This window comes from Cannabis sativa, chromosome 1 (assembly GCF_029168945.1).
Source record: "Cannabis sativa cultivar Pink pepper isolate KNU-18-1 chromosome 1, ASM2916894v1, whole genome shotgun sequence".
Taxonomy (NCBI): Eukaryota; Viridiplantae; Streptophyta; class Magnoliopsida; order Rosales; family Cannabaceae; genus Cannabis; species Cannabis sativa.
The window spans coordinates 25,303,112-25,330,772 of record NC_083601.1 but is presented as its reverse complement, the minus strand read 5'-3'; the positions used below and the strand labels follow the sequence as shown (position 1 = coordinate 25,330,772).

At 32.6% G+C, this 27,661-nt stretch overlaps 4 protein-coding genes and 1 non-coding gene across 10 annotated transcripts; 1 reads left to right on the top strand and 4 right to left on the bottom strand.

Moving 5' to 3' along the window:
- LOC115706612 (uncharacterized) lies at window positions 1-3,219 on the bottom strand. Its single transcript, XM_030634322.2, has 3 exons — window positions 2,658-3,219; window positions 1,293-1,441; window positions 1-377 (listed from the first exon to the last, which is right to left on the bottom strand). Exons 1-3 carry the CDS (start codon window positions 2,841-2,843, stop codon window positions 239-241), a joined length of 474 nt encoding a protein of 157 aa, XP_030490182.1. The 5' UTR covers window positions 2,844-3,219; the 3' UTR covers window positions 1-238.
- A 1,470-nt stretch (window positions 3,220-4,689) lies between these two features.
- Window positions 4,690-7,011, bottom strand: LOC115706911 (protein LEAD-SENSITIVE 1). The gene is made up of 2 exons (XM_061106465.1): window positions 6,522-7,011; window positions 4,690-5,495 (listed from the first exon to the last, which is right to left on the bottom strand). Exons 1-2 carry the CDS (start codon window positions 6,613-6,615, stop codon window positions 4,813-4,815), a joined length of 777 nt encoding a protein of 258 aa, XP_060962448.1. The 5' UTR covers window positions 6,616-7,011; the 3' UTR covers window positions 4,690-4,812.
- LOC133032493 (bifunctional fucokinase/fucose pyrophosphorylase) lies at window positions 6,119-12,772 on the bottom strand. 2 transcript variants are annotated; one of them, XM_061106460.1, is made up of 8 exons: window positions 12,189-12,772; window positions 11,626-11,863; window positions 10,912-11,276; window positions 10,376-10,502; window positions 9,244-10,254; window positions 8,288-9,018; window positions 7,021-8,171; window positions 6,119-6,701 (listed from the first exon to the last, which is right to left on the bottom strand). In XM_061106460.1, exons 1-7 carry the CDS (start codon window positions 12,531-12,533, stop codon window positions 7,776-7,778), a joined length of 3,213 nt encoding a protein of 1,070 aa, XP_060962443.1. In that variant the 5' UTR covers window positions 12,534-12,772; the 3' UTR covers window positions 6,119-6,701; window positions 7,021-7,775. The 2 variants fall into 2 exon arrangements, with proteins under 2 accessions (XP_060962443.1, XP_060962444.1); XM_061106461.1 differs by lacking the exon at window positions 11,626-11,863 and having other exon boundaries at window positions 12,189-12,324.
- TRNAV-AAC (transfer RNA valine (anticodon AAC)) lies at window positions 12,765-12,838 on the bottom strand. Its single transcript has one exon. It is a non-coding gene; the product is annotated as a tRNA-Val (tRNA).
- Window positions 12,839-22,397: 9,559 nt separating this feature from the next.
- LOC115706051 (serine/threonine-protein kinase WNK8) lies at window positions 22,398-26,238 on the top strand. Of its 5 annotated transcripts, XM_061106436.1 has the most exons (10): window positions 22,398-22,565; window positions 22,706-23,024; window positions 23,132-23,238; window positions 23,616-23,653; window positions 23,796-24,023; window positions 24,117-24,337; window positions 24,418-24,575; window positions 24,663-25,062; window positions 25,155-25,370; window positions 25,448-26,238. In XM_061106436.1, the coding sequence occupies exons 2-10, from the start codon at window positions 23,018-23,020 to the stop codon at window positions 25,924-25,926; spliced, it is 1,854 nt and encodes a 617-aa protein (XP_060962419.1). In that variant the 5' UTR covers window positions 22,398-22,565; window positions 22,706-23,017; the 3' UTR covers window positions 25,927-26,238. The 5 variants fall into 5 exon arrangements, with proteins under 5 accessions (XP_060962419.1, XP_060962413.1, XP_060962415.1 ...); XM_061106430.1 differs by having other exon boundaries at window positions 22,706-23,238; XM_061106432.1 differs by having other exon boundaries at window positions 22,398-23,024.
- The last annotated feature ends 1,423 nt before the right edge of the window (window positions 26,239-27,661 follow it).

Genomic DNA, 27,661 nt, shown 5'->3' with positions numbered 1-27,661 from the left:
TTATAGGGTCTAATAACATTGATACTCAAGAAACACATACAATTTCTCTACTATACAAAAGATAACTCGATACAATTATTCTTTCACCCACTAGGGAGATATCTTGAAAAGAAGGAAGAGCACATATTTGTGGATGTCCTTCATGTTCAAACTTCTATACAAAGTTGTAACTTTCTACCAAAATCAAAGAAAGATGGAACCAAATCAAACAGGAGTGTGCCTTTATGCAAAGCTAAACTCACTTATCTGCATTGATTCCAAAGATCCGGACCTTGTGCATATTAGGGAACTTTGCTATGACTAGTATAACCACCGCAATCGTGTTGAGGAAGAGCATTGGATGTTGATAGTCAGTTGTGTGTGAAGCAATCAGGTACCTAACATAAATAGAAAAACAGAGGAAAAAGGGAAGTGGTTTGAGCTGCAAGTCTATTTTCATATGAGAAATAGATACCAACATGTAAATATGTACAAGACAACCTGAGATGAATTCTATTAAAAAGCATAATCATGTTCTCTTTGATGATTTGAAAAAAATGTTTTCAAAAAAGCATATTCTGTAGGGATGATTTATGATATCTAAGATGTCTGTCTAACAGTAGAAAGTTTCAACAAAGCTGAAAGACATGACCATGGCATATTCTAGTCCATTACTGGCTTCCACAAGGACCACAACTATTAGATGTTGACCACATGATTAAATTGATGGAAACCTAAAGAATTGAGTGGTTGCACAAAAAGTATATGTTTGTAATTGTAATCATGCGTGCTATAGAATAATGATGTTCGGATGTACTAAGGATAAAGGGAACAAAAAAAGAAGAAAAAAAGGATTGGAGCACCGTATAACATAAAAAAGAAGAAACATACCAACTTACATGCCTGGACCAGAAAAATAAGTTTTACAAAAAAGTTCAACTTAAATTGTAAACAGGTTAAGCTTGGTTTAAGCCTTAAAAACAAAACTAGAAATATTAAGTTCTGCTTTTTATTAGTGGGAATTCTAGCAAAAGCGTTGCCTAGTATTTCTAATAAATGTGATTTGATGTGTACATACATAAACGAACGCTCTACTCATCAAAGTTTAACATGCTAGTTAATTATGCTGGAAAAATTAACTAAATTTTTTGATTAATCAATATCTGAGAAATTGAAACCATATCCAATAACTTGGCATCATTCAAATAATTAAACAGCATAACAATAGCAGAAACATAAATGCACAATGCAAACAAAACAAATTTCTAAGCAAGAAGCACTAAAAACATCAGAACTTGTCGTCGAAAACTTACAACACCACGGGAACAACTGTTAAAAATTTCCTGTTGCGTGTTAGCTGCTTTCCATTATCTATCTGCTCCCACCAAGTCAATCCATTGTAGATCCCCTGGTCATCAGGAAACGGAGTTCCTTTCTTCCAGTGAAAAAAGTGATATGTGACCTGACAAATGAAAATCGTAAATTAGTAAAAGAAGAAACTTAACCAACCTTTAAGAGAGGAACTAGCAAATATTGATATGTGCATGATCGTAGCCTATAGCCATCTTTAATAAAATTTAAAATGAAAATTTGAAGCAAAAACACTTTCTTGACAATGTTCACATTATGCATTTAATGGTTGAAAGGCATGTTACTGCAAACAACGACAACAAGAGTAATCTGGCTACAATGCACATATTGCACAAACTGTACCAGACTCATCTCACACAAAATCAGTCAATTATTTATAAGAAACAGTTACAGACATTGGATTTCAAACTTTATATCCTTGCTTTATCTATCCGCAAACAATGTCTGAACTGACTCCTAACCTTCTAGGCTCTGCTCTGCAAGAAGCCATAATGAATATAGTACAAAAATACTGTATGAGGGATTTGTAAAAGGAGCTGTTGGCCTCATTTTTAAACAGATATCAATTTCAAAGAAGGTGCAGCAAGGCCTGAAGGTTATGAAATAAATTTGGAATGCTCTCTCTTGACCGAACCTTCTATAGGAATTGTGGTACAAGACCCTTAAACTTTTAACTTCATTCTCATTGACTGCTGTGCAAATAGTTCCATATTTCAATAAATAAAAGAGGGTAAAAACCTACTTCTTTGAACTAGCTGCTCAATCACAAACACAGAATTTACAATAGTATAAGCTGTATCGGTGACAAACCCCTCGAAATATTAAGACTTTAACTCCAAAACAAATTCTGAATGAGCTATATAACCTCTTTCCCAAGAAACAACTGTGACAAAAGTTCTACCTCCATTGAGAAAAATTATACCTCAGGTAATCTTTCCATCACATAAATAATATAAACATCTATATCAAACCATCTGAACAATGCCAATAAAAGAAAAACAAGGCAAAACCAAGTATAATAGCTACAAACTACAAATTAACTTTCTAAATTTCCATACTTACAAGTTCATAAGCTAAAGAACCGAAAAAAAAAATAATAATAACATATGAGTTTCATTCCATTCATTAAAAAAGAAACAAAACATCCTATGTGTCCACAGTAACACGAATATCTAACCAAAAAATCCCAGCCAACACATAAACACAGTAGAGTTAAACGTCAAAAACAACAACGTAACCAAACGCATATATTTCCACAAGCTTGCCTATAAAATCGTTCATATAGAGGCAGAGTGGGAGATACATACAAGAAAGTGACCGAGATTGACAATGGTCCAAGCCATGCCAGGAGAGCAACCGATGATGGAGAGAACAATAAGCCAAGCGAAGAAGAGGATGAGGATATAAGTGGTCCATACACCTGGGTACGTGAACCACTCAGTATTCCGGTTCAGATCCGGGGGTGGCACCGCCTTCACGTAGAGTTTCGCCATTGAAGATTCGAATTTTCCTTTTTGTCTAAATTCAAAAGACCCTTCTCACCCAAGATTAGATTCTTTCTAAGACAAAGCTCCAATTTAATACTCAATAAAATGAAATTGTAATTTTTTTTAATTATAGATGATTGGTTCGAATTCGATTGCAAAATTTAAAGAAAACCCCAAAAAACAGAGCACTCTCTCTTTTTATTCTCTGTTTTGGATTTTGTTTTTTTTATTATTATTTGATTTTTTTTTTTTTTTTGTTTCTAACTTTCTAACTTGATCGTGGTCGGTTTGATAAAAATAATCATTGGTGAAACGACGCCGTTTGAGACTAAAATATCTAAAGAAGATAAGTTTGAAAATTAGTAAACGACACCGTTTATGTACCCCTTTTCCGTTCTGATGAATTATCAGAGAAAGTTGACAGATGCCATAAACTCTTTAACGATAGGCAGTTGGCTTGGCACATAGGGGTGGGCATTGTGCAACATCTAATCCAATCTGTTAAAAGTTAGATTTTAATTAGATTGATGAATTATTAAATAGTAATGTCAAAATTTAATTAAAAATTAATTTTAAAAAAATTATATTTATTTATATAATAAAATATATATTAATTATATTTTTAGGATTTTTTTGTGTTGAATTTATAACACATAGTTGTTTTCATCATGTTTAGTTCTATTTTATTACAATGTTATTATTTTAATTATTTAAAAAATTTAGTTGCATTATACTTGTAATTGTAATAATAGTATATTTATGGATTATTAAATTTAAATAAAAAGTAATATTTAATTTTTACGTATTTTTTTTTATATCTTTTAAATTAATATTAAAATTTAAATGTGTAATTAGAAATTTAATTAAAAAACGATCTAATCTAATTAGTAATTGAATGATAATTTTTTAAAATTCAACTAATAATTAGATAAGTTCGGATAAAGAGTAAAATGTTAGATTGGATAGAAAAATATTGATTTAGATCGGTAACCAGTCTTATTGGCACATAAATTGGTTTTTGTTTTTTTTTATTTTTGAAGCAATCTTTTCTTCTCATAATATCTCAAGTCTTAACCTTACATATACATCATCATCATTTAGATTACAAATCCAAAGTTAAAAATCAATGTTAAAAGAGGGAAGAGGTTGAAGAGCTGCCGATAGGTCTTTGATGTAACATTTTTCTGTATCGTTCATCTAAGAAATAAAGCAATAAAGCTTGACCAACCACAAACGAAAATTGGTTTAAGGTCTAAATCAACACCTAATAAAATAAAATTGGCCGAAATTTGATACATGAAAAGGACAATATGAGCACAAACTGACCATAAACTTAAAAAACAAAAGTATATTCAAAGTTGCTATTGGTACATCTTTACCACAAAAATAAAATTATGCACCAAAACATTTCACACACTCAATTATCCGATATATTTCGTCTACAATTAGATTGTGTGGATTTCTTTTTATTATTATTTGTTTATTTATTTGATGCAAGATTTGCATGGCCTGCTTTTCCTTAGTAGTGTTCCCAAGTAACAGGAAAGTAGTGTAGACAAGTTCAATATCACACAATCCATGTTTTTAACTGAAAAATCACATTATCTACCCATTGCCTATTATTTCTCTAGAAACTTGAAGTGAAGAACTTGTCAAGTGTGACTATGACTCAAAAAGTTCCGGAACATCCTAGATGACCCAACTGCTACTAATTACAACATTTAATAATCCACACAATTTCAATACAAATACGCTTTCATCATCTCAATGCATTGAATACTCTAAAGCAAGTGAACTGAATGCTACTAATAAAAATGTGGGGCAGAGAGAAAAAGAGAGTTATGGATCAGAGTGTGTGTGAAGCTTAACTTCAGTTGTTAATGTCAACAAAATGATAAAATTATTATTATTGTTGTTGTTGTTATTAACACTGAATATCCCATCATGCATAAGGATAAAACTCACATCATCATCATCATCTAGCAATAGCAAGTGCTCTGTTGGAAGGCTCACTATCTTCAGCTATTTCTTCTTCAGGCTCCCCTACCCAACCCAAGTTCACATGTAAGTCTTCCACAGCCACTTTGATCACATCAGTTCTTACACCAATATCAGTTGCATATCTGCTCATGCAGTACATTCCAGCAGTTACTGTCGCCACGCCAACTGGGCTCGGCATCAAAAGCTTCAGCGGGGAAGATAGAATGGCAGCCAGTGGAGCACCAATGATTGAAGAAGCTTGGCCACTTCTACCAACACCTAACTTGTCCATTATTAGAAGACCAGTTTTGCAGTAGAGGGCGAAATCTTCGCAGTTGTTCTGAAACACATCGTAATTGCCAAATCCATTTTGAAGAAGGTACATTGCTCGGTGGATGGTTGTTTCTGGTGGATCAGATGCTGCTGTGGTGCAAGTTCCACCCCGGACTTTGGCAAGGAAAACTGATGGGGTAACCCCATATTCAAAGCAGTATACAGATCCATTTCTGAGGAAGCAGTCCAGGCATGAAAGGATTACACCACTGTTGGGTTGTCTGAAGCCACAATCAGGAAAGGTTGGACAGGACATGGAGTCATAGGGGTCAGTTGATGCTTCACTTGAATTCATGTTTCGTTCTGGTCTAAAATGGACCACTTTGCTTCCCCCAACAAAGATACCTGGATCATATTACAATCATGATAACTAGTTATTATGCTTGATCATCAATATAAGTAATTGAGAAAAAAGAAAAGAAAAGCCACTCAGTTTTTCCCTTCAATTTAGAAGGCATATAGTTTATTTTGTTACTAAATCCTACATTGACAATAATCTCCATATTCAAATAATTACATTGAACCAGTAAAAGTAGTACATGTAGAAAAAGTTATGTCCCAGTTTCACAAGGCACAAGCTATAAAGCATCAAATCTGGCTCCTGGGTCTTATTTATGACCTACATCTCCAAAATCACACAAACATCTATTGCATGAAACATCTTTTATGGTGACTCCACAACGTGGTTTTCCGAGCATCAACAGAAAACATTTTGCAAGCATCCATAGTATAATGTTGCACAGAACAATCCAAGCAATTATATCTGTCTTAGTATACATAAAAATGTTAACATTTGTTGCAATTGTGTTTTTCATTTGTAAATCCAGCTTGACTATAAAGGGATCTTATGAAAGAATCATTTGGGATTAGTTTGAATTCGTTTATACAAACCTCAGTTGACTAGGAGTCCATATTCTACGAAATTGTTCTGAACCCAAAAATCCAAAAGCCTAAACTTGCAAGCAAAGTTTAACAGGCAAAACGCAAAACCAAAAACACAAAAATAGACAATTGAGAAGTAGGAATTGACACAAACCAAAAATAAAGGTGGGTCCCGAAAAAAGGATCATTTTTGGGTACATGCAGAATAAGCTCAGACTTTCATACAAGGAAATCATGATAAAAAGAAAAAAAAAATGTAAATGTAAACTACTAAAATCAGGAAAACCAACAAAAAAGAAAGGAAACCCAGCAGAACCAGAACCCTCATTGTGCAGTTCTTTCGAAAGATTACCAACAAAACAAAAAAAAAAAAAAATAAGAGAACTCAGTTAAGAAAAGCATCAAACAGACCCACATTAATAATTGTACAAATATTCCAATTTTGTTTGTAACCCAGTTGAGAAAACACGAAAAAGAACAAGGACAGACCATGGTGAGAGTAAGCGAAGACAGCCCTGTACGTATAGACATGGTCTCCGGGCCTGATCTCACTTCTCTCGACTCTGTTAGTGAACAGACCCATCTCTCTCTCTCTCTCGCTTTCTTCTTCCGGCTCTGCTTTTCAGTTCTAAGCAATCGATTGTAGCAGTTGGATCATGAGATAAGAACCTGCCAAAATTTACACTTTAGCGAATTAGTCATTGTCCTCCTGCACACACATACACATTATTATTTTATTTTTATTTTCTTTGACAGAAGACTGAAGACACATAAAACAATACAAATAATTAGCAAATGGGTGTGCCCAAAACTGATTGGATGCTTCATAAATCAGTTTAACAACTTTAAGCACTACATATAATATGATATTCCCTATAATTATAGCCTAGGGTAATGTTTGGGATTAGTTTTAATGGTGATGATGATGGGTATTGGGTGGTGGTGATAAAATTGACAAGGACAGACGAGACGACAGTGTGAGTGTGACCTTTTTTCTTCTTCACTCTCCAGCCAAATGTGGAAAATAATAATGGCCCTCTGTAATTATATTGTCTTCCATTTTACAATAGTAACAATAAACATCTTAAAATTTTGTTAAAATATAAAAGTATTTATTTTCTGAAATGGGAAAAGGAAATAAAAATAAAAACTTGGGATATGAAATTTTATAATTTAAAAAATGTTGACAAAGAGATAGAGTAGAGATAGATGTAGTATGGTGTATAACGGCTACAACATTTAATTTTACTTTTTTTTTATCTACAGCAAATAATTGAACACCAATGCATAATGGTCGTATTTTCTCTCGTATTGCTTCTGAAAGTGACGGCGTGCTAAAGAGAAAAAGAATATAAGAAGCTTTGGATTCCTCGCCCCATTTACACGTTAGGCTTTTTTAATCTTTTAACCAAAAAAGAAAAAGCCAATTATACAAAAATTATTGTCTGCTGGGTGCCACTAATCAACAAAGGCTCAACTATGAGTACAATTCTCTAAACATTGAAATAATGCAATCAAACATGAGAATGAGTCTCAATTTGAGACTTTCGATATTAAGGATCGTTTTGTGCTCTCTCTGGTATCATATATATGTTACAAATTTGTACACTCAAGTATCCTTTGATCACTTACAGTAATGGGGGTTTTAAGACACATTAAGTACAATAGTAAATTATTGTGAAGAATGTATAAGAATAAATTTAAAGAATAATAATCCCTTCTTTGGACATCTACACAAACCAATTAAGCTAAGAAGATATTCCATTGGTAGACTTTGACATCAAATTTTGAATCTTGTTCTAGTAAACGTTTGAGTTCTGTTGCATTCTCAGCATCCTTTGCAAGTAACAAGGCAAAGCCTCCACCACCAGCACCGACCAGCTTATAGCCACAGCAATATGGGTGAGCGAATTCAAAGAGTCTATCAACAAATTCATTACTGCAGTAAGGATCAAGTTCCTGATGCAACCTCCAAGCCTCTAGCATTATCTCCCCAAGGTCATCTAAATCACAGTTCATCAGAGCTTCCCTTCCAATCTTTGCAAGTTCAACAAGGCGCTTAATGCTAGATACCAGAAGGTTATCTCGGCGAAGGTACCGGATTACTACCTTTTGAAGGACTTGATGTGCAAGGCGAACCTGTGAAGTTCACACATTAGAAATTGACGAGTTCCATAACATTACGCGTATAAATTTGGGAAAGTTTGTAAGAATTATGTTTACAATGTGGAAAACAATTATGGTGCCACACTTACTTGACCAGTGAACACAACTAGTAATCTTTGCTGCAATTCTACAATTAACTCAGTGGAAGCCAAGAGAGGAATGACTTGTAGACGCAGAGGAACTCCAGGAAAACTCGCAGTAAACTTAATACCAGGGTATAAACCTCCAATTTGGTCTTGCCATCCACCACCTGTTCCCATAAGCTGCTCTAATACCAAAACAAGTCTTGCAACGTTTTCATTACTTGCATCTCCATCAGTTATTTGGATAAGTCCTTTAATAACAGCAGCTGCTAAGATGCTAGATGTTCCCAAACCACTGCCACGAGGTACATTTGCCCATGTCCTGATTCGCAAGCCCGTGGATACAAGACAACTTTCATGGATAATACCAGTCACAAGCAATGCTGATTTGACCAGTCGGAAAGGATCGTTGACGCTGAATGGGGTAGTAATTGAGGTAAGATCTTCAATAAGCAAACCATTTCCAGCATCATCACTGATAAAGACACCAGTTACTTTTGTAGTCTCTATGATGACACCAATTGGTAGAGAACCTTCAAGACTTATTGCCATATTTAGGACACAGCCAGCACGCTCCAAACTCCATGGAGGAGTATCACTCCAACCCCCAACAAAATCAACTCGAACTGGTAGTTCAACCTTCACACTTCTTGGGTGGAAAGACTGACTCCCCTCATTACCATTATTATCACATAATGCAAGAGAAGAGTTGCTACTGGGGGCCTCCAATAGATGATCTACAAAAAAGGTAAAAGATTGCCAAGGAAGGCCTAAGATTACACCAGAAAACGCATCATAATAATAGTAGCTAAATAAATTAAAAGAATGTAAGGATTAACTAGATATAACATAAGCAAGTATAATTTTTTCATTTGGTTTGAATTAAGATAATATATCTTTTCATTATTACGTTTTATTAAATTATGCTGACAGAAGATGAAATTCATGAACAATTAATCTACCTTTAAAACCATATCTTACTGCTGACGCTGTTTCATCAATGACAGAATCCCAAACTTTGTGCTCCAACTTAGATGCCATTGATTCATCGCTGCATGCACGAAGAAGATCAACCTGCACCTGGTATGCTCGGCTTTTTGGAAGTATCTTAGCATTCTGCTCCAGAAGCTTAGGACACAAGTCTAAGAAGTCCTTGCATATTTCCACTCCTGAAACTTCTTTCTGAAGAATTTCTTCACACAATTGAGACAAGTTGCGACCAAGCATGCCATAGTTGATACAAGCTTTAGCAATACCAGCTGCAAGCTCTGCTTGATGATTACTGGAGCCTAGACACATTTTTGGAAAATCAATTGATTTATGCAATTCCTCCAAACTAACACGAGGATAACTTCTCCATAATACAAGAAAATGTTCATTGCTTTTCTCACTCAAGCCCATCAACCACGAAGCCAGATCAAGCATCTCAAAATATGAGCAAACAGGGAATATTTTTGCATTCCACAAGCACATTTCCAAGATGCCACTTGAGCTCCATAGGTCACTTTCTTCAATTTGTAAATCATTCAAGACCTTCTTCCAGGGTTTCCCGCAGAATGTTCCACCCTTGGATATTGATTCTTTTGGGTTATCATGTAGGCCACAATACACTATGACTCTTTCAGTGCATCCTAATAGGGGAACTTCCCAAAGGCAATGGCGATCAGGAAGCATGAACCGATACGAATTTTCAGCTGTCTCGTTCACTTTTGGGACATTAATACTGACAACTATGGACAGAGAACCAATTTGTATTCCACTTGAAATGGATGAATCATAAACAAGAGAGTCCTCCCCAATTGAGACACCAGGTGCAATTTTGCTAGAAAGAACAACAGCAGAAGCTGCAATGTCAGATACGTTGGTTGCTGGGATAGAACATAAGTGTCTTCGGCCTACCAGTCCTGAACCACTCCCACTTAAGTGATCTAAAACTTCACTAGAGGTTCCATAATGTAAAAACAACAGATCGTCTGCAGTGAAATAAAGAAGGAATATTTTGTCCATGTATTAATAAATATAAGAAATTGGATATGATAACAACAATGTAAACAAAATTTGTGTTGCTAACAAGTTGCAAAATGTTTCACATACAAGCACAGTAGCTGAACATTTGTTGTTTTCCTAATCTGTTGACCAGTTCTTCACCCAAAGGGCGTGGTTGCAACCACTCATGTTTTGCAGGTACCCAAGCTGCTACCATATCTTCATACAAACTCATCTACAGAAAATACAAATGTTACTGAAGATATTTAAGCTGTCATTGAAGTTTTGAAAAATCAGACACTAGAAGCCTAGGAAGGATATTCACTGTAGAAAGGATATAAAATCATTCATATTAATATATAATTAGTTTATAACTATACACAAAATTTAAGGACCATAAGATTGAGGATAGAAGACAATAATGTAGATGAGAAAACACTTATATAGAGCCATAATGATAAACTACATTAACGGGTGACTTTCTTTTCGTTTCATTTCTTTTCTCTTAGTTTTTCCCATGAAATACTTCAACTAATAAGATTCAAGCTCCACAGTTCCATTTCTCAATGATGGTAGGCAAATTAAAGATGGCCTTGAAGAGAAGGAATTTCAAAAAACATTTCAAACCAGAACTGGCAATCTACCTCTTTTCTGCTCTTCAGCAACTCTTCAATCAACGACTGGCATGACAGTGCAAGCTTAACAAGCTCCAACCACCCTTTACCTCTAACTGCTATTACTCCAGTATCAAGAAGTGTTCTACCATCATCTAAGATTGCGCTATTCTTGACAAGTTCCTCTAAACTTGGTTTTTGTAAGAGATTATCAACTGGGCTGATCATATAACTATTTTCTAGACTTGCACTCTTAGACGCCACAACAACACCATGGTTAGAAGCAATATCCAGGGTGATTGGAACGGTGATGATACAGGATGTGTCCTCCGGAAGAATCAGGGTGGAGGCATCAAAACATGGGAGAACATCTCCAGTCATGATAAATATTCCACCTAAAAATGAAGAATATTTTTTCATTAAAGCATCACGGTGACTATGCCATCATGAGTAGTCATCTTAAATACAGCTCCTAAAATAATTTCATAAACGGCACAAAGTAGTGAAACGAGTACAAGACAAGTCAAAGCATTAGTATATATTTATAATATATATTACTATTCTCGATCAAAGATCTGTCACATTGTCACAAATTTAGTTAACCGATTTGTTGACTTTTCCCACTATATCTCAATATTATAAACTCAGATTAAGAATTTTAACGCATATGAAATCACTCAACTAGCAATTAAGAAAGTAAACACAATGCTAAGTTTCAATAGTGTGAATGAAGGAACAAATAACCTTCATTTTTAAAAGCTTGTCTTGCACAAGAAGCAATTGCAAGTATGTGTTCTAAAAGCAGAGGAACTGGCCCATCAGGGTCATCTGCAGCTAGATAGGGAAGTGGCAGGAACACTTTTCCCATAGGGTTTGCCCACGGGACTCTTTTAGAGTCACCTCCAGCGTGAAGCAAAAGCACATGCCTTTTTGCAATAAAGCTAACCATTGATGGGTGAAATACTTCATCTTTGGAACTCTCCTGCCGCACAAAATGAAGCAGAAACGCCATTTTTGGTCACTTCCATTTGTTGGTCGTTAAATAGCAAATCAAACTCAGCATGTAAAAAATTTTATGAAATGGGAGATATGGAGTTCTCTTCTCTCAACAAATGATGAATCAGACAAAAATATAATATCGAAAGTAAACACTTGAAAATAGAAAATAAATCCACCATCCATGTCACTTGAACCATGTCACTATCAAAAATCTCCATTTGTAATCACATCAATGCAGCTATCAATTAAAACACTCATATATTTCAACATTCCAACAAAATCGAGTAAGTAGCAAATTGTAGTGATACCTCTGAATCGGAGCCAAGACCCAACTTCTGATAATGCCTAGCGAGTGCGTGAACAGCGTTAAGAGTAGCGGCACCGGAGCCAATCCTCTGGCCAAGCGGATCGGGGACGGCAATAGTAACCGTGGAGGCTGCAATGCGGCCCATTCGCTTGGCACGCTTGAGCTGCCACTCATAGAGCTGAGCTTGCTCGGGGCTAGCTGCTGTAAGAACGATAGCATCCCAGGTGGGAACCCTGGAGGGATGCCTCACCGACAGCCTCAAATGGTACCAAGACTTTCGGAGAACTCCTTCCAGATCAGCCTTCTGCTTGGTTCTCGAAAATTTTGGCCTTCTTTGGGGCTCCATGCTTACTTTCCGTCACTTTCCCGGGAAAGAGATTAAGAAAAATACAGAGAAGTGTTGTGAGTCGAAGTCTCGAAGATTGAGCAGAATCTGATGAGTAAATTGACTTTGCTAGTTAGTTACATATGAGATTCACTTCGCTTCGCATTTCTCAGTAAAGTCTGAAGCTATAATCAAGTAGTAGGACGACCACCGTAACAGATTAGAGAGTGAGCAAAAATAAAAAAGAATAAATGGCGTCGCCCGGGTTCGAACCGGAGACCTTCAGTGTGTTAGACTGACGTGATAACCAACTACACCACGACACCATTTTGAAAGATGGTTTCTTATTATTTAATGAATTTATTACACGTCAATTGTTTTTTTAATTGTTTTTTTTCCTTTTTTACTTAGAAGATTCTTGAAATCATTTTTTTATTTGATTTTTCATATATCAAGCCTAGAATTTTGGTTCTTTCTAAATAGGTCCAAGCCAACATCCAAATCAATCTAACTCAATTCAGTAATTGGATTTTCGTGATGCCTTGTTGTTGTACTATGATTATTGATTATTTGAAGGGCTTTTCATCTGATCCAATCCGTATTTTTTTGGTCAAATAATATCCAATTTGCACTAAGTGCGGATTTTATTTTTTGGATCCAATCCAATCCGCACAATAATTCAAATCCAATCCAATCCAATCCGCAAAAGTGCGGATTGGATTGGTTACTTTTTAATATTAAATTATTTAATATTTATGAAAAAATTATTTTTTTCACATAACTAGCAACAAAATAAAACAAATTATAGTTATTTTATGTCTCCAATAACATATTAAATAAATAAAATAACAAATTCAAACGAAGAAAAAAAATTATATATATATAAAAAAAAATATTTAATTTTATTTTAAATTGTATGTAGAAAAAAATATATATAAGAATATAATATACATTTTATCTATTAAGTTTTGTAATATAATTGTATTATATGTATTAGCCTTTTAAATTATTATTTTCTTTCTATTAAAATATTATTTGTATATATAATTTTTTAATTTTGTTATAAATATGTGTGGATTGGATTGGATCGGTTACTTTTACATATCAATCAACATCCAATCCGCACATGTGCGGATTTTGAATTTTCCAATCCAATCCAATCCGCATAAGTGCGGATATCCGCACTTTACGGATTGGATTGGATTGGATCGTGCGGATTGGATCGGATCGGCTATTTTATGAACACTCCTAATTATTTGCACTTGTACAAGCGTGTGTTTATAGGAAGGTTTCTAACTGAGTGTTTTCAATTATTTTTTAGTTTGGATTTTGTTAATTGTGATGTGTTTTTCTTTGGCTTAAAAGAGATCTAAATTTTACAGCTCATGTGTTAGCTCAGTGAGCTTTAGAAACTTTTGCTCTAAATTTTTAAGTTTTTGGAAGGTGATTCTCCAAATAATTGCCACTATTTTATTATTTATTTATATTTTTGAAGTTTTTCTAGTAAAAAAATAATCCAATCCAATTAAATTGATTAAAACAGCAAATGATGTTGTCAAAATTAAAACCGATATGATGTTGTCAAAATTAAAACCGATTAATTCCAATTACAAATAGTATATAGTCAAAATATATATTTCTTTTTTATGTTCTATTATTGCTAGGGTCTTTAGTTTTTCTTGTTCTTTCTCACATTTAATAGTATTTTTAATAGAGAGCTGTAAATATGGTGTATTGTTATTTTTTAGAATATTTTGTTAAAATTTAACTCTAATGGTAATGTAAAATGTATGTTAAATTTGGCACAAAAAATAACATAGGCCAAATTTTAGCCCAAAATAAATATAACTTTTTTTAATTACTTATTTGTCACTTATTAATACTATTTATTGACTTCGAATAATATATAGGGATTTTTTCATTTTTTACACTTAAAAACAATTTTCTTTGCATTTTTACGAAAATTTTACATAGAAACTGCCTAAATTGCAACAAAAAATCTTATAGAAACTCATATTGCAACTAGCGCTGCAATCACTTTAAAAACCCACACTGTAAATTTAAAAAACAAAAAGTAAAAAAATAGTATATAGAGTAATTCTCCTAATATATATTTAGAAGATATTAAAATAATATAAATAAAATTACTTATTATATATATTTTGAATAAATATTAATGATAAAATTAATTTTTATAGCTAATTTATACTTTGTTTATTGCAACACAAATACAAAAAAAAAAGGCCAAATATAATTTTATGGTATATTTTAGACCAAATTTAATCCAAAATGTACACCAGAGATGGTCTAATGAGAGAAACTTCAAAAAATTATAATCGATTTTATGAGGGATTATGTGTTAAGAGGTTTTTTATTGTATAACTAGTTTTGTTATTAATTTATGTTTCAGTGTTTTAGGAATTGATTTCCCCTTTATTTTTTAATTGTAATCAATTTAAATTTTTGTGTGTTACTTGTTTGTATTCATTATGCTATATAACCTGTTCTATTTTAGTTATAATCGGTTTTGAGTTATTTCGTATTATTGATTTTTATTCATTATGACACTGTTATAGAACCGGTTCTATTTTAATTATAACTGGTTTAAATTATTTTGTGTTGTTTATTTTTATTCATTATGTTATAAAACCGATTATATTTTAATTATAACTAGTTTGAGTTATTTTGTGTTATTTATTTTTATTTATTATGTTATAGAACCGGTTTTATTTTTATTATATCCGAGACATTTGATCCCCACTTTTTTTTAAAAAAAAAAATATATAACCGATTTTATGAGGTATTATGTGTTATGAAGTATTTTATTGTGAAACTAGTTTTGTTATTAATTTATATTTCAGTATTTTAGGAACTGATTTGTTCTTTGTTTTTAATTGTAATCAGTTTGAGTTATTGCGTGTTACTTTTTTGTATTCATTATGTTATATAATTGGTTCTATTTTAGTTATAACCAGTTTGAGTTCTTTCATGTTATTTGTTTTTATTCATTATAATACTGTTATAGAACCAGTTCTATTTTAATTATAACTGGTTTGAGTTATTTTATGTTATTTATATTTATTTATTATGTTATAGAACCGGTTATATTTCAATTGTATCCAGTTTGAGTTATTAATTTTTATTCATATAACTGGTTATATTTTTAGTTATATCTAAGGCATTTACTTCTGGTGACGTTGACTTTTCCGGCGACAGTGATTTTTCCAGTTACTTTCCCGACGACTTTGTTGGTGACATTAATTTTTTCGGTAACTTTTTCGGTGGCGGTGACTTTTTCGGCAAAACTTATTGTTGTTTTAAAAATATGAGAATTCTATTTTTTTTTACAAAAATATGGCATAAAAAAAACTCATACAAATGTAAAAAAACAAAAAAACCCATAACCCTATAGTGTTATTTATTTATGTCATAAAAAAGTAAACTACACCTTCAATTCTCATATTTATGAAAATGCTCCCGTTAAATTTGGCACAAAAGATAACATGGCCCAAATTTGAGCCCAAAATAAATACTACTTTTTTTAAGGCTAATTAGGATTTTTGCCCCTTGAACTTTGACATGTACCAAATCATACCCCCTGAACTTTTAAGGTCGTTAAAAATGCCCCCTGAACTATTGAGATTGTTGGATTTAAGGATTTTTGTCTAATTTCATTCAATTTTACTACTTCAGTGACTGTTTATATACTAAATCATGTTCCCCTAGACTTTGATATCTAACAAATCATGCCCCTCGAACTTTGATATGTACTAAATCATGACCCCTGAACTTTCATCCATGTTACACTTTTTTACTAAAATTAGAAAAAAGTCCTTAAATTCAACAATTAAATAGTTCAGGGGGCATTTTCAACGATCTTAAAAGTTCAGGGGGCATGATTTGGTACATGTCAAAGTTCAGGGGGCAAAAATCATAATTAGCATTTTTTTAATTACTTATTTGTCACTTATTAATACTATTTCTTGACTTTGAATAATATATATTTATAAAATATTAAAATAATATAAATAAAATTACTTATTTTATATATTTTGAAAATAAACATTTATGGTAATATTGATTTTTATAGCTAATTTACATTTTATTTATTGAAGCACAAATACAAAACAAAATAGGCCAAATATAATTTTATGGTATATTTTAGACCAAATTTAATCCAAAATATACACCAGATATGATCTAACGAGAGAAACTTTAAACAAAATACAGATTATTATTAGTTGTTGTATTGAATATTTTAATACATTTTAATTATTATTTTGTAATTAAAAGAGAACCAATCCAATTAAAAATCTAATTGGATTGAATCAAATTAAATTATATTAGATGATAATTCTTATAATTTAATTAGGAATAATTACATAAGGTACAATTTTTTGTAAAATATTTACATTTTTACGTTCAAAGAATGTTTTTTTACATTTTTACGGTTTTCCAAAAAATAACACGAAAACAACATAAAATCAACAAGAAAACAACATAAAAGTAACATGAAAATAACATCAAAATAATAATAAAAAAACAATAAAAAATAACATACATATAACAAAAAATTAACAACAAATGAACAAAATTTTAACGTAAAAAGACCGTATTTTATGTAAATAAAATCAAAAAAATCGTAAAAATGTTTAAAATTCCGCGAAACCGTATTTGTGTTGTTTTTTTGTTGTTTTTGTGCATTTGTGAGATTAACCCATTTAATTACTAATTAAATTATATCAATATAAAAATAAAATTTACACTCACTATGTTATTTTAAAATATCATTTAAAAATTTTGACGTGTTTATTTTTTTATGGAATTAGATCAATTTTTATGTTATATTTTTGTTATATATTCTTTCAAATATCATATTTAATTTAATTTTATTAAAAAAATCTTAAACACCGGATACTATTTGAGCTTTGAGCTTCTAAGAAATTTGTGATTCGTGATAGTTTTGGTATTGTATTGGATTTGTTCAATATGCCATACAATAAACTAGAATTTATAATGAGTTTTTTCATTAAAAAACTAATTTTGATTACATAGAAGTAACTGGTTTTTTTATTTTCTCTATTTTATAGATGTTTTTTTTTTGAGATTTGACCAACTTATACATTTTAAGTGTCGAAACTTGAAATTAAAAAAAAAAACAATCATAATTTTATTCTAAAAATTAACAATGAAAAAGAAAATTAACTCTAAAAATAACATAATAATAGACCAAAAATATCCTAACTACACCCTACTATATATATACTTATTATTATTTTTATTTTTTTGAAAAAAAATGTTACGCCCTATAGTTTTAAGCAAATTATATATTAATTGATAGTAATATAGGAGAATAATCAGTTTTTTGTTTTTGTTTTTGATTTTTTTTTTTTTTTGGAAAGGGAGAATAATCGATTACAATATCATTTTTTTCTTGAATAATGATGAAAATTTCATTAACTCAAATCTTCCAAAATCAAGGAAGCAATTACAGTAGGTAACTCAACACTATTAAAAGTACGGTTAGCTTCCATAAGAGAAGATCGCGCCAAAGCATGCGCAACCTTATTACAATGTCATTTTTTTTTTTTGAATAATTACGAGAGATTCATTGATGAAATGAAAATATTGTTTTGATAATATATTCTTTATTATCCTAAATTTTAATATTTAAATTTAGAAGAATTTAATTACTATGTGTTCAAATATTTCTAATTTTGTATAGCATTATATTTATGCAAAATTTTAATAGAGTAGAGTTACTTGTGAATAATACTGTAAATACGTGTTATGTGTGTCATGTCGTGTCATAAAAAAATACGAGTCGTATCGTGTCGTGCTATAAAAAAGTTGCATACTGCTGTACTCAGATTTGTGTCGTGCTTTACTTGGGTTGACCCGTTTTCTTATACAACTCAAATTTATACTCTACTTTTCTACATTTTATTTTTATAATTAATGAGATAATTACTAAAATTATGTGTTGACGCTGAAAAGTAGCCAACACCAGCTCGCTAAATTGGCGAAATGAATAATGAATTTAAGTAAAAAAAAATTAGAGAGATACATGCACACAATATATAGTGTTTCACTCATCATGTCACGATGGTAATGGAGCTACGTCTACTTCGAGTTTTAGTTCTCACGAGATAGTAATTATAGAAAAAGGCTAAGTGTTTAAGCTCTAGTTTCTAGGGAGAGATGCTTTGACCTTGTAGGTAGTTTTTTGAATATGAAAAATAAAGTAAGGGAGCTCTCCTTTTATAAATGAAGGAGCCATTGAAAATATGAATAAAATAATGAAAAAAATACAAGTTAATTATTTTTTACCACAAATGATGATCTAACGGTAGAAATTAACTTTTGAGGTTGATCGTCAATTTTTAGAGCCCAAGTCACGACTGCAGGACCTATTTCGGGTAAGTTGGAGCTTATTTTCGTAACTCCCTTAGGGGTGAAATTTGGAGTCGACAACTTTAGAATTGCGATTGAAATTTGAGACATGAGTTGAGAGAGCATTAAAATATCTTTGAAAGGCAAGTTTAATCGCGTCAATCGGATCAATATTGAGTAAGTTATGGTTATTTTACTGAAGGTAGTACATGACCCAACACCCAAGTTGACATATGACGTCAACCTAGATGATGGGTAAGTGAAATAACGTCCAATGGATGTACTTTATGATGCCTAAGTGATATTTTGACATCACTTAGTATGTTTACATGTGTTTGGCGAAGCTGGTCACCAGTTCTCGGAGATGTTGATGTTCTGCAGAAATGAGAGACTTGAAATCTTCATTTTGAGTGTTCTTCTCATGTTAGAAATGAGAAATACAAAGTTGTGAATTTGACTTCTCTGACTTCATCGATCTTAGTTATTGTGAAAAACTAAACGGATAGTCGAAACAAAATCGAAATTGGATAAGCAGAACCTAGTGCAGTAGGCCATATGTCAACCTGGGCATTAGGTACCCCATTTCCGAGCTCCCCGGTTGTGGTTTTTATACTTCCAAGGTTCTTGAACTTAAGGACGAGCTCTCCAACCCTATTTTTGACAATTTTGAATTCAATGGTCGAATCAGATTTGACATTTGAGTGATTGAAAGCAGCGCACCAGGTTGATTGTCAACCTGGGTCCTAGGCCCAACACCAAGTCAATCTGGGTATTGTGTTCTGCAACTAAGGCCTCGGATTTATGGTTTTTTGCTCGAGTTTACTTGAATCTTCATTATTTCTGATGACGAAAAAATATCTGGAACACTTTTTCAAGAACTTGATTGGAAACAGCCCAGGTTGACAATATGTCAACTGGGCACTAGGCCCAGTGCAGGTGTCAACTTGGGCGTTAGATCTCAAATTTGGCCCTTTGAAAGTTCCGTTTGGTCTCCGAAAATAGTTGAATCTTAATATTTTTTGAAAACAGAGATGCTCAAAAGAGTTCTCGAAAAACACTATCGAAATTGGCCTAGGTTGACAAGATGTCAACCTGTGCGCTGGGCCTTGCTTTTAGCACCCAAGAAGTGTTGTTTCTTCCTTGAAAGTACCTATTTCCTCATTTTTGATGAAGACAAAGATGATTCAAAAGTCAAATCTTTGATCTAATACTTGGAAGGAGCCCAGATACAAATTGTCAACTGAGGCGCTAGGGTGCCCGGGCACCGGGTGCTCAAAAATAAACTTGCTCCAAAATTTGATTTTGACGCCTCAAAGATGTTCGTGGTATCTCTAGTTGATGTCCTAATGCAAAGTTTGATCCATTTACACTAAGAAGGTCTCGAAAACTAAAACCTTAGTTGGGAATGCCAACTTAGGCGTCAGGTGAAACCCTAGGTGCCCAAATTACCTTTCGGGGTGCAGGTTCGTGTAATTTCAACTCTTAAGGCCTGTATTTGATTGATCCATGTGTTCATGGTACAGAATACTAAAAGATAGTGAGTTAGAAACAAGTTATCAAAATTTGAACTTTTATCCAGAGTTCCCGAATCAACTTGGGTGTAGGGCTAGGGAACCCTCCCAGGTCGACTTGATATGAGTCGAGACTACTCAACTCCGAGATGTCATCTTTCTTACCACATGTCAAACATTGATGTCCACGTCATCAAGGCTATATTGACGTAAACATTATGTATTTTTAATATAATTATTTTTATATATTTTTTCAACAAATTTTCATATAAAATTATATAAAAAATTCGTTGGAAATATTAAAATTTGAACATTTCAACATGTCGCCCTTTCATAATAGATTATTTGTGCTTATGTGTCATACCTTTCGCACTTGTCGTGTCGTATTTAAGCCTATATTTTTCGTGTCATATCGTGCTCAAACTCATATTATTCATGTCGTGTCGTGCCAAAATTCCATATTTTTCGTGCATAGTCTTGTCTGTGCCTCTCGAGCTCGTGTTGTATCAAAAATCTTGGCCTATATTTACAGCACTACTCATGAGTACCCTATGCCCATTAAGGTAATATCATTACTCTAACCGCAAAAAATAATAAGGTAATTGAATTGGGTATGCGCACAACTATTTTATATCAAATTATTCTAATATTGGAATTATTTATATCAAATTATTTCTAATGTTGGAAGTCAACGTCATGGGCTGAGAAGTAGGGATGCACACAGGGTGGAGAATTGGCGGGGAGTGTTCCTCCCTTCTCCATCCCTATTAAGAATTTTAATCTTTATCCCCACTTATTCCCTATCGGGGGTGGGGCAAAAAATTCATTAATAAAAAAATAAAATTTATAAAATTATTAAACTACATAAAAATAAAATTATTACACATTAAGTATTATACTATTATTCAATAAATTAATTATTATTCAAAACACTGTTTAAAATTCATAAAAAGATTATTAAGATACTAAAAAAATACAAACATAAATTATAAAATATAAAATATTACTACAAATATAAAATAAACTACTAAACAGATTCTCAGGGACAAAAAATAATTCCCGTTATCGTCTTATTTCCTATTTAGACGAAAAATCTCGGTCCTATTAGGAGCAGATCCCAGCAGGAGCCATCCTTACGAAGAAAATGTACATCATCAAAGTGAGGAAAGTGGCAACATTTTATGTATCTTTATCAAATTTGTTTTTGTCATTTTATTCCTTGTAAAATAAATAAAGTGGCCCACAAAACTTAATCTTCAGAATGATTTTTCGTTACTAACCAGTGATTGTATTAGTCAGTCTATTGTTCATCTTATTAAAGAAGACCATTAAGCTTGGTTAATAAACTATCCATTTTCAAAAAATATATTTGCTAAATGCTCTTGTTAAATACCCTCAAAATAAAAAACTCACTAAAAATATTTGTTATGCTAAATACTTTAAGAAAATTCTACAATATGTACTGATACACCCTTATTTCAGTATCCAGAAAAAAAATTTAGTTTAATTTTTTTTTTTTCATATTCATATACGTTATAGCTATTTAAGATAATCTACAAAATTTTAAGAAATTTCGAATAATTTATAATATAGAAAATAATGTTCAAATAGTTTATTTTACACGCGTATAAAATAAAATAATCACGTGTACAATACACTATTTGAACGTAATTTTCAGCGTATTAAACTTTTTAAAATTTCTTACAATTTTGCAGGATGTACAAAATCATGAGAAAAAATTTAACTTAAAATTATTTTGGGTGCTAAAACAGATAAATGTGCATTAATGTATCAATTTTAAGTGGGTACATTGTAGAATTTTCTAAAATAATTAACTTGAATTATTATTATTATTATTTAAAGGAATTTGTTTTATTGAAAAGGGAAACTTTAGAAACATTTAATATTTTCAAAATATATATTTTAAATTATACAGTAATATATATTGCATTAAATTCAACCAATTATGCCTATAAGGTTGCTGGAATTTATATCGCCGAATATGGACCGAATTCTAACGAGAACATTAGGCCAAAATAAAAAATTAATAATAATAAAATTTCCTTAAAAGTTCATTCCGCCATTGCCGATTTCTCAAGTTCAATCAACCGTACAAGTGTCTGTTTCAACCTTCTCTTCCGCAATAAAGGTCCATTTCCTTCTCTCCTTCACACACTCAGCTGTTAATCTCTATTTCCGTTCTCGCCTCATAATCTCATATTTTTTTTTTGTTTAATTTTTATTTTAAAAAAACTTCTCCTAATTTGAGTTCTCAAGCTTTGATACTAGGACGTGGGTTGTTGATAAAAATGGTTAATGAGAAATGGGTCGTACTGGGTTTGGTTTAAAGATGGTGAATTTGTCTAGTATGGAAGATGGTCGGGTTTTGAACTCAGGTGGTGGTTCATTCCCTGACGTCTTTCACTTCGAATGCCGATTACATCCGAAATCGGCATTCGGTTCTTTCAGCATTTCCTCCAAAGCTTTGTACAATCGCCATCTTCGTTGTTTGTTACTTCCCAACCTCAACAAACGAATGCTTTGATCTTTCAATAGAGGGGAAAAAAGAAAGAAAAAATTAAAAAGAAAAAAAATAAAATAATGGAACGTACGTAAAATATCATTTATTGTCTTCTTCTTTTTGGGTGTGTGTGTGTTTTTCTTTTCTTTTCCTTTTGTGGGAGTTTTTGGTTTCTTAGCAGGAAATGAATACAGGGTTTGGTTTGGCGTTACAAGCAAGTAATGGAACGTTTGGAATAATGGGGACTCCAGATGTAGAGGCTGGTTTTATAGAGAAAGATCCCACCAATCGATATAGTCGGGTAAATGCATCATTATAATTTCTATCGTGTTCATTATACCAGTAGATTATGGTTTTGGCATTCTAATGATTTCATGTAGAAATATGTAAGTCGATATTAACAGAGCAAAATGTGCATTGTTGTTTCTTGTCCATTCTCTATTTTGTTCATCGTTTTATAGTGTTATACCATTCAAAATGTGCATGATTTTGTCACGTGAATTGCTCTTAACTGCTGGTTTTTCTATCATGGTTGTTTGTTTTTATAAATCTAAGTAGAATGAGGAAAAGGTGATAGTTCATTTCTCTGCATCTAGAAATCTTGTTTTGTTTTGTTTGTTTTTTCTGTAGTTGATTTTTTATTTGCTTTTTGTTTGTTTGTTCTTAAATTGGTCACAGTACAATGAAATATTGGGGAAGGGCGCCTTTAAGACCGTGTACGCTCCAACACTTTCTTCCTTTTGTTTTTTCCATGTTTTTTCTTTACTATTGCTTGGCCACTAGGATTTCTTCTAGCTAGAAATTGTTAGTGAATTTCAATAATAATGGTCCTGCTTCGTTCCTTATTTGACTGTACAGCTATAAGGCATTTGATGAAGTTGATGGAATAGAAGTGGCTTGGAATCAAGTGAAGATTAATGATGTTTTGCGGTCACCTGAGGATTTGGAGAAGCTGTACTCTGAAGTTCATCTCTTGAAATCACTGAAACATGAGAATATCATCAAGTTATATCATTCCTGGGTGGATGATGAACACAAAACTATTAACATGATTACTGAGCTTTTCACATCTGGGAATCTAAGACAGTATGTTCTTCTGATTCTTTGTCATTCTTGTTGATGTTTTGGCTGCAATTACTGTTTGAAATTGAAATTTCAGTACCACTTCTCGGTTTTCAGATACCGCAAGATTCACAAAAACATCGATGTGAAGGCTATAAAGAACTGGGCTAGACAAATACTCCGTGGTTTGGTGTATCTTCATAGCCATAACCCACCTATTATTCACAGGGACTTAAAATGTGACAATATATTTGTTAATGGTAATCATGGTGAAGTTAAAATTGGCGATCTTGGATTGGCAATTGTCTTGCAGCAGCCTACTGCTCAAAGTGTCATTGGTAACTCTAACAACCTTTCTCCTGTCTTTGGATGCCTAAACTTATCGATGATATGCTAAGTTTGTCCTCCCTTACTTTAGGAACTCCTGAATTTATGGCTCCTGAGCTCTATGAGGAGAAATATAATGAACTTGTCGACATATACTCTTTTGGGATGTGCATGTTAGAGATGGTAACTTGTGACTATCCATATAGTGAATGCAAAAATCCAGCTCAAATCTATAAGAAGGTTACCACAGTAAGTTTAACCATTATCAGCTAGCTTTTATCTCCTAGCATGTGGCCATATACTAATGATTTGATATTGTTATAATATTATATACAGGGCATTAAGCCTGCTGCTCTTCGCAAGGTGAGTGATCCCCAAATCAAGGATTTTGTTGAGAAGTGCATAGTTCCAGCTGCTGAGAGATTTTCTGCAAAGGAGCTTCTCAAGGATCCATTCCTTCAAGTTGAAAATCCAAAGGAATTAACCCGTGATCCAGTACTGCTAACCTATAAAAGTTTCAAAGGATTAAACTTAAAATCTGGTCCTTCGACGATGGACATAGATCCTGATTATAAGCAGCATTATGAAAGCACCGGCACAGAGAGCAACTTGAGTAGCCCTGAAAGTTCAGTCTTGGAGTTCCTAAGAACAAATACAAGGCATGAATTTAGGTTGAGAGGAAAGTTAAATGATGACAACTCAGTATCATTGACCTTGCGTATATCTGATTTTTCCGGTAAGAGGCAAATTTTAGAGAGTAAATGGTGCCAGAAGTGGGCATACGCATGTGCAATTTTGACTGTTTTTCCTGTCTTATGATTGTTACAGGTCGAGTTAGGAATATACATTTTCTCTTTTACCTCAACACTGATACGGCAATTTCAGTAGCGGGTGAAATGGTTGAACAACTTGAGTTAGCAGATCATAATGTGGCTTTCATTGCCGAGTTGATTGATGACTTGATACTCAAGCTTGTACCTGGTTGGAAGCCTTCCTTTAATAATCCCTCGTCTGGGCCAATAGGTTCCAATGGAATTATTGAAGGTAATCTACTCAGTAACCTGTATGCAGAAATTCCCAGTTGTGCAAAGCCTAATCTCATAATGTGGTTTATTTTGTAGATCAACCTTCAATAGTATCAGTTGCTTCCAAGGTACTGGATGAAGATGCTTCAACAAGTGATGTTAAAATAGATGAGTTGGCTAACTGCAATAACAATGGATGCTGTGAAGGCTTAGGTTGGTGTGGCTCAGAATTAGAACACCCGGATTCATATTCTGGTGACAATAAATTGCAAGGAGATACCACCGGTGCTGGCATCTTTGTCCCAGTTAACAAACATATGAAGAACTTGGAGTTACAGTTGCCAGATCTAATATGTAGATCTCATTCTAAAAGCTCAACAAGCAGCTGTAAATCAATATGCTTAGCAGATAAAGGTCCAGATGTTGAGCTTCAGATGGAATTAGCTTCCATTGAGGAACAATATGAGCAGTGGTTTCAAGAGCTTTCTAAGATGAAGGAGGAAGCATTGGAGGAGACTAGAAAAAGATGGGCAGAAAAGAAGAGGCTGGCGGGTCATCAGTTGGGGGCATGTTGAAATCCTCTCTCCCATTACATACATCCCATAATTGTGCATATTCTTGTTCTCTCTCGTTTTGGGATTTTTTGTTTTTTTTAATTTCCTCCTTCACTAATCTATGTTTAATAGTGTGGAAATGAAATGATTACCTAGATTAAATCTTGTTGGTGGTTTTTTTCTTTCATGAAATATAAAGATGTGGCAGTAGCACTAGCAGAACCAATTATAACTTTCATCGAATCTTTAAATCATTTTTTTATTGAAATATATATATGTAACTGTGGTGTACATAAATGACAAGTTTAGAATAAATGACCCTTTTGAGTCAAATCTTTCGTTAGAAAGAAATGCATTGTTAAGCCATCATAACTTTTTGATCTCAACACAGTAAGGAAAATAATACGAGGAACAAACAGACTTGGTATTTGTAACGCCCGAACTTTTTCATAACTTACTAATTTAGTTACAAGCGTTAAAATGCGGAAAAACTATAATGTCGCTTTTATTTATAAACATAAAATATTTCATATTTGAGCTCAGTTTGGACTTAAAAGACATAATAATTAATAAATAAAAATAACTGCGACATTAATTTAATAACACTAAATAAAATAAATGGAGCGCGCCCTAGACCACCCTCAGTTATATGGTCCTCAGCGAGTACACACACAAGCCTTCAAGGTCTCACTTGCCACCGGCTTTCTAAGTTTTGCAACCTTAATCTGCACATGGTAAGTTTGATAAGGGTGAGCTACTAAACTCAGTAAGGAAATGCTTGTCACGTAGTCACATAAAATAAAAGAAAAAAAAAAACATATAACTAAAACTTAGATGCACATATTTAGACAAATAGCAATACATATAAGCTTAATCTTATCACCATTAACTATTCACTAGTTTCTAAGCTAAGTCACATAATAATGGTTATGCTGGTATTCGACTTTGGCAAATAAACTTGAACTATTAGACTAAATGGCGAAGGGCTGGGTTCAGTAAAATCGTACCCACTACTAGATGGCCCCCTATCTACCATATAGACCCAACAGTCAAGTATTTAACCATTATCTTCTCGGTCAAACCATGTCACATAATCTACAATAAATCTCATTTAAATAATGTTTAACTACTATACATTATTTAAATAGAGTATCACAATTATATCCTAATCATACCATAATCATATCATAATTATTTCATAACTACATAATAATCATATCATAACAATATCATAGTCATATCATATTCATACCATAATCATATCATTGTTTAAATAATGCGAATCCATTGTACCGTCCATTATCTAAACAACATAACTAGTTTAAATAATGTGAATCTTATAAACACATTATTTACATACATACTTAAATAACATGAATCTTATAAACATATTATTTAAATATATATATACCTTTAGCAATGGCCATGCTCTAATACTGTAAACATACATAAATAACATGAATCTTATAAACATATTATTTAAATATATATTATACAGTACATTAAATAACAAACAATAAAGAGTCAGGCAGAAGACCTTAGTTAACTTCTCTTTTACTATTCCCGCTCTTCCTATGAATGTTATTACATACAGAAAACTTATGTTTTTCTACTTAATTTCCTTACCTCGAATGTGGAGATCCTAGCTTGATTGCGAAAATTATATGTAGAACCAAAGCCTTGTATACATACCACGTAAACCTTAGTTTCCAAATATTAAGATTAGAAACACAAAAATGGCAATAAAACTTAACCC